The 13873-nt window shown below is 31.4% G+C and overlaps 1 protein-coding gene across 2 annotated transcripts in view; it reads right to left on the bottom strand.

Annotated features, from left to right (window-relative positions):
- Positions 1–13356: 13356 nt before the first annotated feature.
- The window catches only part of LOC139489659 (FERRY endosomal RAB5 effector complex subunit 3-like), a 29694-nt gene continuing 29177 nt past the window's right edge, over positions 13357–13873 (bottom strand). For both annotated transcript variants that reach the window (XM_071276304.1, XM_071276306.1), the window contains one exon: positions 13357–13869. In XM_071276304.1, coding sequence (XP_071132405.1) covers positions 13789–13869 — 81 coding nt within the window. In that variant the 3' untranslated portion in view covers positions 13357–13788. The remainder of the gene's footprint in view (positions 13870–13873) is intronic.

The following is a 13873-nucleotide window of genomic DNA, read 5'->3' as shown; positions in this document are numbered from 1 at the left end:
ATATATATACAGTATATTATTGTGTATCAATTATTTCAATATTGATCAATAAAGTGAGAATTTTATTTAAGAGAGAATGTGAGAAGAGAAGAGAAAATAATAAATAATTAAAACACAAATACAAAACAAAAAACAAAAAATAAAAACTAGAGAAAAAAAAATAAAAATAAAAAATAGAAAGTCCTTGAAATTTGGAATTTGGCAGCAGTATTTTTTTTGGCAACAATTAAATAGATTTGGCAAAGTTGGTTTTCCATTGTAAATAATTCATACAAACACAAAATAGATATTAGAGAATGTATATGCATTTTAGGCACAAAACAAGAACAAAAGACAATAAACAATAAACAACATATAACAGTATATTAAATAAAAACATATATGATGGTGTGAAAAGGCTAAAATAAAATGCACAATAACATTACATAGGGTAATGCTAATTAAGTTGCTTAAGTGTAAATTATTCTAATAATGGAAGCCAGGGGTCCCAGTAGAGGTTGGCAATGTGAAGAGGCTTTGTTTTAAAAAATATATTCTTTTCTAGTATTAGATTTTCTTTTAGATAGTTTTTCAGCCCTGCAAAATTTACTTGATTTTCACACAGTTTTGTTCTATAGATAAAGAATTTTGATAAAAGTATTATTAAGTTTTTTATTTTATTATTTTCTGTTTTTCCTAAATTTCCAAATAAAATTATATCCATGTTAAATGGAATAATTATTTGTGTTTGGTTATAAATCCAGTCCATGAGTCTTATCCACAGATCTGCTATTTTATGGCATGTCCAAAATATGTGTTCAATATCTTCAGTAACTTCACTGCAGAAAGTACATTTATCGCTTTGTTTTATTTTTATCTTAAATAAAAATTTATTTGTGCCCAATATTCTGTGTATTATTCTATATTGGAACCAGTGGAGTTTTGAGCTTTTTGTGGAGTAAAAAGACATATTATGCACAGTTTTCCAATCAAAATTTTTGTTGAGTGTTAAGGACCATTTTTCTTCACATCTAAGTTTAGTACTGCTTTTTTCAAATAAAACATTATACATATCTTTCGAGCCTTTTCTTGATAAAAAAAATATTCTTATATTATTTGGCATAATTGGTCCTAGTGTTTTATAACAATTGTTTATAGATATATAGTTTTTTAAAGCCTTTTTATATGATTTTATTGATGAAATGACCCCATTATAAGTAAGAAAGTTTGACTTAATTTTATAAATGTTTTGGAATTGTTGAAAAGTCATTAGTTTTCCCTCATCGTTTAATAAATCATTTATCAAAAAGATCCCTTTATCTATCCAGTCTTTATAGAAAATGGATGTTGTTCCTATTTTTATGTTTACATTATTCCAGAGCGAATCTGATAAAAACTCCTCTTCATTTTTAACCGGATTTTTGTGACAAAAATGTCGGTTATTGATTTGGGGATGTACGGCGGGCGGCCGGGCGGGCGGCAATCAAATGTTGTCCGTGCATTAACTCATGAACCGTTCAACCAAAGCTTTTAAAATTTTAATATGTTATTACTGACAACTATACGAAGGTCAAGTTCAATAATGGCGATTTTGACTTTTACCGTTCAGGAGTTATGGTTCTTGAAAGGCGGCAATCAAATGTTGTCCGTGCATTAACTCATGAACCGTTCAACCAAAGCTTTTAAAATTTTAATATGTTATTACTGACAACTATACGGAGGTCAAGTTCAATAATTGCGATTTTGACTTTTACCGTTCAGGAGTTATGGTTCTTGAAAGATTGAAAAATGGAGTTTTCAGTCGTGTCCGTGCATTTACTCATGAACTGTTCTACCAAAGCTTCCCAAATTTTAATATGTTGTTACTGATGACAGAATGGAGGTCAAGTTTAATAATGACGATTTTGACTTTTACCGTTCAGGAGTTATGGTTCTTGAAAGATTGAAAAATGGAGTTTCCAGTCGTGTCCGTGCATTTATGCATGAACTGTTCTACCAAAGCTTCCGAAATTTTAATATGCTGTTACTGATGACAAAATGGAGGTCAAGTTCAATAATGACGATTTTGACTTTTACCGTTCAGGAGTTATGGTTCTTGAAAGATTGAAAAATGGTGTTTCCCGTCGTGTCCGTGCATTTTCTCATGAACCATTCAACCAAAGCTTTTGAAATTTTAATATGTTGTTACTGATGACAAAATAGTGGTCAAGTTCCATAATGACGATTTTGACTTTTACCGTTCAGGAGTTATGGTTCTTGAAAGATTGAAAAATGGAGTTTTCAGTCGTGTCCGTGCATTTACTCATGAACTGTTCTACCAAAGCTTCCCAAATTTTATTATGTTGTTACTGATGACAGAATGGAGGTCAAGTTTAATAATGACGATTTTGACTTTTACCGTTCAGGAGTTATGGTTCTTGAAAGATTGAAAAATGGAGTTTCCAGTCGTGTCCGTGCATTTATGCATGAACTGTTCTACCAAAGCTTCCGAAATTTTAATATGCTGTTACTGATGACAAAATGGAGGTCAAGTTCAATAATGACGATTTTGACTTTTACCGTTCAGGAGTTATGGTTCTTGAAAGATTGAAAAATGGTGTTTCCCGTCGTGTCCGTGCATTTTCTCATGAACCATTCAACCAAAGCTTTTGAAATTTTAATATGTTGTTACTGATGACAAAATAGTGGTCAAGTTCCATAATGACGATTTTGACTTTTACTGTTCAGGAGTTATGGTTCTTGAAAGATCGTAAAATGGCGTTTCCATTCACGTTGTTGCATTTACTCATGAACCATTCAATCTAAGCTTTTCAAATATTATTATTTCAAAATGTTGATACTGATGACAAAATAGAGGTCAAATTTGATATTGATGATTTTCACTTTCACCATTCATCAGTAATGATATCATCTGATATTGCCAGGACACAAATAAATGTAAATAAATCCGGTTTGCTGTCGTTGTGACAGCCTCTTGTTTGGTATGAATTTATTTTGTAAATCTGTCCAAGCTTTAAAAACTTCTTCCCAAAAAGGGTTTTTACATCTTTTTGTTGGGCCTAAATAAACAAGGTTTTCAATACTAATTTTTTCAGTACTTTCTAATAGCTTATTTAGTTTTGGGTTGTTTTTCAACAACCGTCTTATCCAAGTTAGTTTCAATCCTTTTATATATTTGTCAATATCTATCATTTTCAGCCCTCCTAATTTGTGTTCAGAACATAATATTTCTCTTTTTATCTTGTCAGGTTTGTTTTCCCAAATAAATGAATAAATTTTGTCAGTTAGTTGTTTTAAAGTATTTTTGCATGGTGCTTGTAATGTTAAAAACAGATGGTTCAATTTTGAAATAATTAGTGTCTTAATGATAGTTATTTTTCCAACTGGTGTTAATGTTTGTTTAGACCAAATTTTTATTATATTTTCAATTTCTTTAATTCTTGGACCATAATTCAACAGTTCCATTTCATGCAAATTGACAGAAAAGTTTATTCCTAGTAATGTAAACCTACTGGAACCCCATTCCAATCCCCATTTTACACACATTGTGTCTTGACTATATTTTTTTTTGCCTATCCACACCACCTTTGTTTTGTCCAAGTTCATATGGAGACCAGACATTTCAGCATATTTTTGGAGTAAGCGAAGAGATGCATCTAGAGATTCAGGTGTACCGTCAAGTATTATTGATGTGTCATCTGCGTATTGGGAGATAAGATATTCTGTGTCATCAATTTTAATTCCTTTAATTTCTTTGTTTTTTCTGATTAAAATTCCTAGAATTTCAGCACATAAAAGAAAAATATAAGGTGATAAAGGATCCCCTTGTCTACAGCCTCTTTGAATCTGAAAGAAATCTGATAAAAAACAGTTTTGGGATACTGATGAGCTTATATTTGTGTAAAAAGTCTTTATCCACAGTTTTATAGAGGGTCCAAAATTGAAAAAGTCTAATACTTCATTTATGAATTTCCATGATACCGAATCAAAAGCTTTTTCAAAATCTATGAGAAGGAGAAGACCTGGCAAATCATTTACCTCTGTATAGAATAAAATATCATATATGAGACGAGTGTTTTCTCCAATATATCTTCCAGGAATAAAACCTGTCTGATCATTGCTAATAATAATGGGTAGAACAGATTTCATACGCTCTGCTATACAACTTGATGCTAGTTTATATGTTGTATTCAAAAGACTTATTGGTCGCCAATTTTTCATAAACTGTCTAGGTTTATCACCTTTTGGTAAACAAGTAATAATACCCTGTTTTTGAGTTATTGATAATTCCCCCCTTTTGTAACCATAAATTATAGATCTGAAAACAAATTTTCCTACATTTATCCAAAAGAATTTAAAGAACTCATTTGTAAAGCCATCTGACCCTGGACTTTTCTCATTTTTCATTCTACGCATAGCTGTTGTCAATTCATTATAAGTTATCTCCCCCTCTAAAGATTCTTTTAAAGTATCATTTAATTTTTTAATATCAGAATCAGGTATTTCACTATTAAGATTTACTTCACTCAAGCTTTCTGTTTTAGTATACAGTTTTTTATAGTAATTTTTGGCCTCTTCTAAGATTTTATCTTGTTTACAAATTGTCTCCCCTTTTTCATTAACTAGTTTGGGGATGGTTTTATTTATAAAATGTTTAGTTTCCATATTCAAAAAAAAACTAGATGGCTTTTCCCCTTCTTCAAACCATTGCATTTTTGACCTGATATAGTATCCCCTCATTTTTTCTTTCCTTATTATTCTAAGATCAGATTTATGGTGTTCAATTTCATTTAATATTTCCTCTGTTAAGATGCTTTCCTCTAATTTCTGAATTTTTTCTGATAATATTTTTTCCTCTTTATCTCTTTCCTTCTTTTTATAAGATGCATAGGAAATAGTTTTTCCTCTGATTTCTGTAAGTAATATTTCTAAAAAAAGTTGGTCATTTATTGTAAAGTGGATGTCTAAATCATTAATTTCTTCTAACGTTTCTCTATTATATACTAATGATGCATATTGGTCTTTTACTTTAAGTATAGTGTCTTTTATAGTTTTGGAGTATTCAATATCATGTAAAAGTGAGTTGTTAAATTTCCATAATCCTTTTCCAAGTATGAAATCATTCATCTTCAGATTTAATATTATTGGGGAGTGATCTGATCTATAGCTGTTGTGATTTTGTACATCAACTACATTTTGATTAAGGTCTTGGGATATTAAAAAGAAGTCTAATCTTGCTTGTTTTATGGGATTAGCTTTTCTCCATGTGAACTGTTTTAAATCTGGATTAATTTCCCTAAAGGGGTCTGTTAAATTATAAAGATCTTTTAAGTCTAGAACTTTCTCCTTAGCTTTTGGGTTATTAATATTTTGATAATTATATGTATCAAGACTTTGGTTTTGTACTAAATTATAGTCTCCAGTTATAACAACTGATGGATTGTTTAAAGTTTCTATCATTCCACTCAGTTTTATATAAAAATCTGGTGTATCTTTGTTTGGACCATATAAGGTTATTAGGGTCATTCTCTTTCCTTCGATTTCCATATCAATTCCTAACAAATTTCCTTGATCATCTTTTTTTACTTTATGTATTTTATACTCAAAGTTTGTTGTCAATAAAATTGCTACCCCTCTTTGATTTGTAGCAAATGAATTAAATATGCACTCTCCTCCCCATAGATTTTTTATTGATATTTCATCATTTTCTGAAAAATGTGTATCCTGTAAGCAATATATATTACAGTTTTTTGATTTAAGATAATCAAAAACATCTCTTCGCTTCTCTATTGAATTAAGACCTTGACAGTTGTATGAGAGAAATTTTATACTATTATTACTCATTTTCAAATGATATTTCTATTTTAAAAAACAAAAATATGTATTTTGTTAAATGCATAAAAGGAAACCAAGAAAAAACCCATACAGCTGTGTACTTAAAGTGTGTGAATGTGAAAATATCTTTGAGATGTCTGATCTCACCTGCCATGTCTGAGAAGAATTCAAATTGAACCAGAATACACCAACAATGCTGCATAATATATTATACATTACTGTGCCAATAACATGAAATAGAGAAAAAAGACATACAATTTGTAAAATGTAAAAATAGAAAGAAGAAAAAAATGAGATCATATATAATCAAAAAGAGACAAAGCAAGAAAATCAAATGGTTAAAAACAAATTATGTTGTTCAAAAAGCAACATATCCACTATTGTTCTATTTTCTTTTAAATAACAGAAATGATGTTCTCTATGTGTAATATCTTTATCATTAAAACTAGCTAGAGATGATTATCTCCCTTGCATCATAAATCAATATAATGATTTGTGAGAGTCATTGATTGATATGATAGTTAACTTAGTCATTTAAATATATATATATATATATATATATTTCTTATATTAATTTATCCAAATATATATCCAAATACATTGTAGTAAAGTTAAAAGTTAAAGATAATGAAGAAAAACAATTTATTTCTTTTTTATATCAAAAATCAGACATCTATGTATGATTTGTGTGTACAGAGATTTTACTCTTTTGCCCAGCTGTATATGTTTTAGAGAGAAAGAAAGCTGGTACTTTATGCATTCAGGTTCATAGTTTGTTTACCCGGTACTGAATATTTCTTATCTTAAAACAATATATAGTTTGATTTTTGACCAGACTATAAATAGTGCAAGTATATATGTAGTCAAGAAACTTGCAAAGTAGTGGCTCTTGTCAAATGCACATGTTAAACCTAAGTACAGCAAAATAGCACTAAATAGTTAAAGTGAAAGCTAAACATACAGCATAAGGAAGCATTAAATTATGTTAGAGCAATGAATAGAATTTCAAAAATCCTGTTAAAACTAATAATTCTAACAGTATATTTTTGTACATTTGAACATACATGTATCAAGGAGGAACATGGTTGGTACATACAGTACTATGTAGTCTTAATTTTGATAAAAGGGTGCAGATGCTGATGTAAAACATACTAGGTAAAGAAAATTCAAAGTTTGAAATATCAACAATTTAGTCCAAAGAATATATCCCTTTCAAATTTCAAAACACTACAGATTTAACACTTTGTGTTTGTTTGATTTAAGGCGTGTTGTTGGGTTGTTGTCCCTGTAGTTCAAATCTCATAGGATTGGTCATTATGAAAGCACTAAATAATAGAATGCTAAAATATTGATCTAAGTTTATTTCTTTACTCATCTATAGATAATTTTTACATCATTTTTTTTTCCTTTTTCCTTTTTTAAAACATCTGTTTTTATAATGGACTCATAAGGCATTTTCTTCAGTATTCAGGTCTTCCTGTATGTACCAAAGAAAGATGATAAGTAACACATGTATTTATGGTTTAAACTAAAGAAGAGAAAAAATTAAGCTTAAATAATAAGACTATGAACTAACATGCAGTCTATGTATATATACATTGTACTTTATGATTGCAACTTCAAACAAAAGCATAAATGAAAATAAAGCACACAAGCAAAAAACAGATGCACAAGCAAAAACAAATTCAAAGCAGCAATATACTTACTGACAAGCAAGTCCTACAAAAGATTGAACAAATTTAATATGTATAAGTTGTATGATAAGTATTTCAGTCATAGAAACAACAAAGAAAAGCACAATATACTATCGTGTAGCCTGTATTTACAGTTTCCATAACTAGTCACAGTCATACATGTACTCGTATCATCTCACACAATTAATTGTTTTGCGCGTGTTCCACACATCCTTTGAGTTGAGTCGTGTTTCTAGGACCAGGACTATGCCTCTTACTTTTATTCTGGTTTGTAATTTCTCGTCATTTCTTATTTTAAATGCAGCTTTTGCGAGATCATTTCGTGCCTCTTTCATTATGACAGGTAAATCATCAACTATTCTGATTTTTTTATTTGCAACTTTGTATGCATTTTGCATTATCACTTGTTTGTCTTCGTAATGCATAAATCTCACAATAATAGCATCTGGTCTTTTTTGGCCAACAACTGGGGCTCTTGATGGGATCCTGTGGGCATTTGCAAGGGGGAAACTCTCTGCTTTGAACTTTTCTATTCCCAAATCTTTCACAAAGAAATTGTCTACAACTTGCCATATGTTTTCATCTTGTTTTTGTCTTATACCGTAAATGAGAATATTGTATTTACGCTCATGTTTCTCAAGAAAAAGTTGATTTTCTTTCAATGCGAAAAGTTTGTCGTCAAGGTTTTTTTTCAGACATTCCATTTTTTCCATTTCTAGAGTATTGAGTTGTGACTCTATGTGCCCTATACCTCTCTCTAGCTCGTTATGATCTGTTCTAAGCTTTTCCACCTCAGTTTGTGTAGTACTAAGATCTGACCTTACTTGCACCACATCTGACTTGACCTCAGTAATTAGATGTGTTAAGTTTTGTTCGACAGAGTCTAGCCTTGATGTAAAGAGTGTTACCTTTGAATCAATACCCATGACAACAGACTTAAGATCGGCAATAGCTTCTAAAGTTGTCATATTATCGTGTAGTACCTGACAAGTCCCGATGTAAACAATCAATGTTCTCACATTTGATGTTGATTATGTAATCATATAATTAAAGATATTTACACATTATTCTGAATTAAAGCAGACGTAATTTTTAAGTTGTCAACTGTTTACATTGTTTTTTCCCAACAAATTACTTTTTCCTACTGTTTAACAAAATTGGTATGAATGAAACCTCTCGAGATATCTACAGTGCTAATTCCTGCAAGATGTACCTGTTCAAATAAATATTTACTTGTTGGAATGAATTCTTCCTTGTATGCAAGGTTTAGTGACTGCTTTTTGCATTGTCCTTGACAGTAGTTAGACCTCATTTTTAACCGGATTTTTGTGAAAAAAATGTCGGTTATTGATTTGGGGATGTACAGCGGGCGGCCGGGCTGTCGGGCGGGCGACAATCAAATGTTGTCCATGCATTAACTCATGAACCGTTCAACCAAAGCTTTTTAAATTTTAATATGTTGTTACTGAAAACTAAATGAAGGTCAAGTTCAATAATGGCGATCTTGACTTTTACCGTTCAGGAGTTATGGTTATCGAAAGATTGAAAAATGGAGTTTCCAGTCGTGTCCGTGCATTTATGCATGAACTGTTCTACCAAAGCTTTCCAAATTTTAATATGTTGTTACTGATGACAAAATGGAGGTCAAGTTTAATAATGACGATTTTGACTTTTACCGTTCAGGAGTTGTGGTTCTTGAAAGATTGAAAAATGGTGTTTCCAGTCGTGTCCGTGCATTTTCTCATAAACCATTCAACCAAAGGTTTTGAAATTTTTATATGTTGTTACTGATGACAAAATAGAGGTCAAGTTCAATAATGACGATTTTGACTTTTACCGTTCAGGAGTTATGGTTCTTGAAAGATTGTAAAATGGTGTTTCCATTCACGTTGTTGCATTTACTAATGAACCATTCAATCTAAGCTTTTCAAATTTTAATATGTTGATACTGACTACAAAATGGAGGTCAAATTTGATATTGACGATTTTCACATCAGTGATGGTTCTTGTGATATTGCCAGGACACAAATAAATGTTAATAAAATCCGGTTTGCTGTCGTTGTGACAGCCTCTTGTTATGGTTAAATTAGTGACTGCATGAATTACTTATGTTTTGATTAATGGGATAATAACATTTGATGGGATCCCTGCAAGATCTTCATGTTGGTCTGGATTTACTTCACCTTGACCCTATTTCATAGATCCATGAGCAAGGTTAAAATTGTATGATAATTTAAAAGTCTATTTCTCAAATATAAGCAGCAGTTATTGCGAACCCAATTATACACAAGTAAATGGACAGGAAACTATCGGGTGAATCTATGGAAAGGTACAATTGGGTTTGCAATAGCTGTTGTAACACATTATTGTAAGGCATATATTTCAGTTTGGCAGGTTCCATCTGACATTGATTTTATTTTCATCATCATGGTTCATTTGTTTTAATACATGTATTTAGTTTTTGCGTTTTGGTCAGTTTATGTCTTGCCAAGTTGCTGTATGTGAGAAAGTTATAACTTATTGCTATCGGTCGTCTGCTTAAACTATTGTTGAGCCTGCAACTTTTGTTGCAGAAAGCTCGACATAGGGATAGTGATCAGGCGGCGGCGTTAGCTAACTTCTTTAAAGGTTTATATTTTAGAAGAAGGATTGACCTGGATGCTTCATACTTTGTATATAAATGCCTCATGTTACGAAGTTTCCGTCAGTCACATGACCAATGTCCTTGACATCATTTTCATGGTTCAGTGACCACTTGAAAAAAAAGTTCAGAATTTTTGTAATGTTGAATTCTCTCTTATTATAAGTAATAGGATAACTATATTTGGTATGTGCGTACCTTGCAAGGTCGTCATGCCCATCAGACAGTTTTCACTTGACCTCGACCTCATTTCATGGATCAGTGAACAAGGTTAAGTTTTGGTGGTCAAGTCCATATCTCAGATACTATAAGCAATAGGGCTAGTATATTTGGTGTATGGAAGGACTGGAAGGTGTACATGTCCAACTGGCAGGTGTCATCTGACCTTGACCTCATTTTCATGGTTCAGTGGTTATAGTTAAGTTTTTGTGTTTTGGTCTGTTTTTCTCATACTTTATGCAATAGGTCTACTATATTTGTTGTATGGAATGATTGTAAGGTGTACATGTCTAACGGGCAGATGTCATCTGACCTTGACTTCATTTTCATGGTTCAATGGTCAAAGTTAAGTTTTTAAGTTTTGGTCTTTTTATCTAATATTATATGCCAAAGGGCATCTATATTTGGTGTATGGAAATATATTATGATCTATATGTCAGTCCCGCAGGTTTATTTGACCATGACCTCAATTGTACGGTTCATTGCACAGTGTTAAGTTTTTGTGTTTTGGACTATTTTTCTTAAACTATAAGTAATAGGTCAACTATATTTGTTGTATGGAAACTTTGTTAGCTGTACATGTCTGCCTGGCATGATTCATCTGACCTTGACCTCATTTTCATGGTTCATTGGTCTTTGTTTAGCTATCTTGGTTAATGTTAAGTTTATGTGACAGTTGTAATAAAGCTTTATACTTAGGACTATCAACATAATATCAATGATTAGTAAAGAAGGCGAGAAATTTCAGTGTGTGCACTCTTGTTTGTATATAGCTATATATTTCAGTGGGTGGAAGACCTGGGTGTTTCATATCTTGTATCCTGTAAGAAGTTTCTGTCAACCGTATGTCCATTGTCCTTGACCTCATTTTTATGTTTCTTCGTCTGCTTGAATAAAAATTTTGTGTTTTGGTCATGTGAACTTCTTATTTGTGAATGATAACTATATTTGGTATATTCTTGAAATACTAAGTATCTACATGTCGTTCATACAGATTTCATCAGACCTTGACCTTTTTTCATGGAACAATTGGGTCAATTTTGCAAATACTATAGGCATTAGGTCAACTATATTTGTTGTATTGAATAATTATAATGGGTACTTGTCATTTAAGCAGGTTTCACCTTACTGTGACCTAATTCAATGGTTCATTGGTCAATGTTATTTTTTTGTTCTTTTGTCTGTACATCCAAGTACTTCAAGCAAAAGGTCAACTATATATGGTGAATGGAATGACTGCAGGGTGAACAGTCTAACTGGCAGGTATAATCTTACCTTGACATTTATTTTCAGGGTTCATTGGTCAATGTTAAGATTTTGAGTTTTTTTTTGTTTTTTTTTTCGAATGTCGAAGGGGACTGACTAGGTTTGCACTCTGTCTGTCTGTTCATCCATCAATCCATCAAATCAGTTTTCCACGATTATTTTCGTTGCTTGAAGATATTGATTTGATATATAGCTTTATCATGACAAGTAACAGATCAAGTTTGAATTGTTTATACTGTCTGATGATTTGTGCAGAGTAATGGTCCTTTGACTTAAAAATTAACTCAAATAATTGGTTTTCCTGCACTTTTTTTTTCGTCATGCTTGATTATATTGATTTGAAAATTGATATATTGTTTTATCATAAGTATCAGTTCAAGTTTTATTTTTTTATTTTCGGTTTGATAGTTTTGTGCAGAGCTATGGTCCTTGGACTTCGAAAATTCATACAAATAATCAGTTTTCTGCACTTTTTTTCTTCATGATTGAAAATTGGTACATGTATATAGTTTTATCATGACAAGTTACAGATCAAGTTTTTAGAATTATGTTCAGTCTGATGATTTTGTAGAGTTATGGTCCTTGGAGATTTTTGTTCCAAAACAATAGAACTTTTACCAGTAGAGGACTATGTATTGCCATGCAATACTCACAGAATGCTTGTTCAAATATTATACACATTTAATAGTTCAATTTTGTGTACAAAAAATTGCAAGGTTCATAAGTTATCTGACCTTGACCTCATTGTCATAGATCTTTAAAAATGTTAAGTTTCTGTAATGCATTAAGTAAAACCTTTATCTTAAAAGACTTTCAACATAAAATCAATGGGCAGTAACACCATCGAAACATTTCACCATTTCTGTTTGAAGGGAAGTATTCTCTACCAGTTTCAATATAGGTTACCTACTTATGATCATATATGCTGGACTTGGTGCAGGAGAATATCCTTTAGTTCTATTTGATCTTTTATAAACTGTGTTAAAAAAGTGGTTTCTACCATTTTATGTTAATACGATTGTTTTATTTGTAGTCTACCCAAACCTGACCAGCCCTAGCTTAGTTAGTTTAAACATATTTATTAATAGTGGATTGGAAAAAAAAGTTTTGCAACTTATATTAATCCCCGTTCAACTTTCAGGAGCGAGTGCTGCTTTGTAGAGGCATAAGCCTGCTCTTTTTTGAAATCTACAAGGGTGTTTTTAACGTGCAAGAGTATGGCTCACTCTAAACACAGGTCAGGCATTTATTGTCCCCTTCCGACCGACTATCATTGTTTCCTCAAGACCATACTCGCAAATGGTGTCAAGGGAGAGCTGAAAACTCAGTCCCTGAAATTTTCATCTCGGAATGGGAATCGAACCAGGAACCTATGTGTTAGTATCTGATGCACTAACCACTACACCACGGCTCTCATTTGTTTGGGGAACAACTGCACAATTTTGGTTTTTCTGAAAGGATTTCTAGAAACGTTTTGTATTCAATTTCATAGCTTAAATGTATGTAAATGAAATAAAATTTTCATACTACATGTTTGTGTTTTATAGCAGCTAAGTTTTGTCTGAGGTATTTGACTTTTTCAGCATTCCTTGGTCCATTTAAAATGATGAAGCATCCTGTTCTTTTTGAAATAGGAGAAACATTCATTGTTAATCATAGATGCAAAGTATATGTATTATCAAATATTCAGGAAATGCATTGTACATCAAGTTACAGACGAAATAAAATAAACAATGTTTTATTTAATATTGCACGATTGGTCAAAATACACAAAATAACCATGAGGATCAACTGAAGAAAACTTTAAAGTATCACTGTAGACATTATACAGTTTCTCCCTTTGATTATTAGGGTCCACAAGTCAATTGATATCTCTCTTATAAAACTTATTTACAAGTTTATCTGATTGACAATTTCTTATTACAGAGAATAATATTATTTTTCACAATATAAACATTCAGTAATTAAAACAAAAATAATCTTCATATTGTAAACAAGTAAACTAATATAGTGTCTCCTCTTCAAACTATGTATTAACCTTCAGAATCAGTAGCTGTATATGTTGTTAAAAGCAATCATCTAAAGGTCAAAATGAAACAGATTGAACTTTGGCTTACATACAACAATCCGTCTCTGTGTCAAGCTAACTGAACATCAAACCTTGATTGCATTGGAAACTCTAAATATAGTTGTCAACATATTACTGATTCCTGAGAACATTTCATAGGATATTCCCTGA

The sequence above is a fragment of the Mytilus edulis genome, chromosome 9, assembly GCF_963676685.1.
Source record: "Mytilus edulis chromosome 9, xbMytEdul2.2, whole genome shotgun sequence".
In the NCBI taxonomy this organism is placed as follows: domain Eukaryota; kingdom Metazoa; phylum Mollusca; class Bivalvia; order Mytilida; family Mytilidae; genus Mytilus; species Mytilus edulis.
This window is presented reverse-complemented; position numbering and strand designations above follow the sequence as displayed.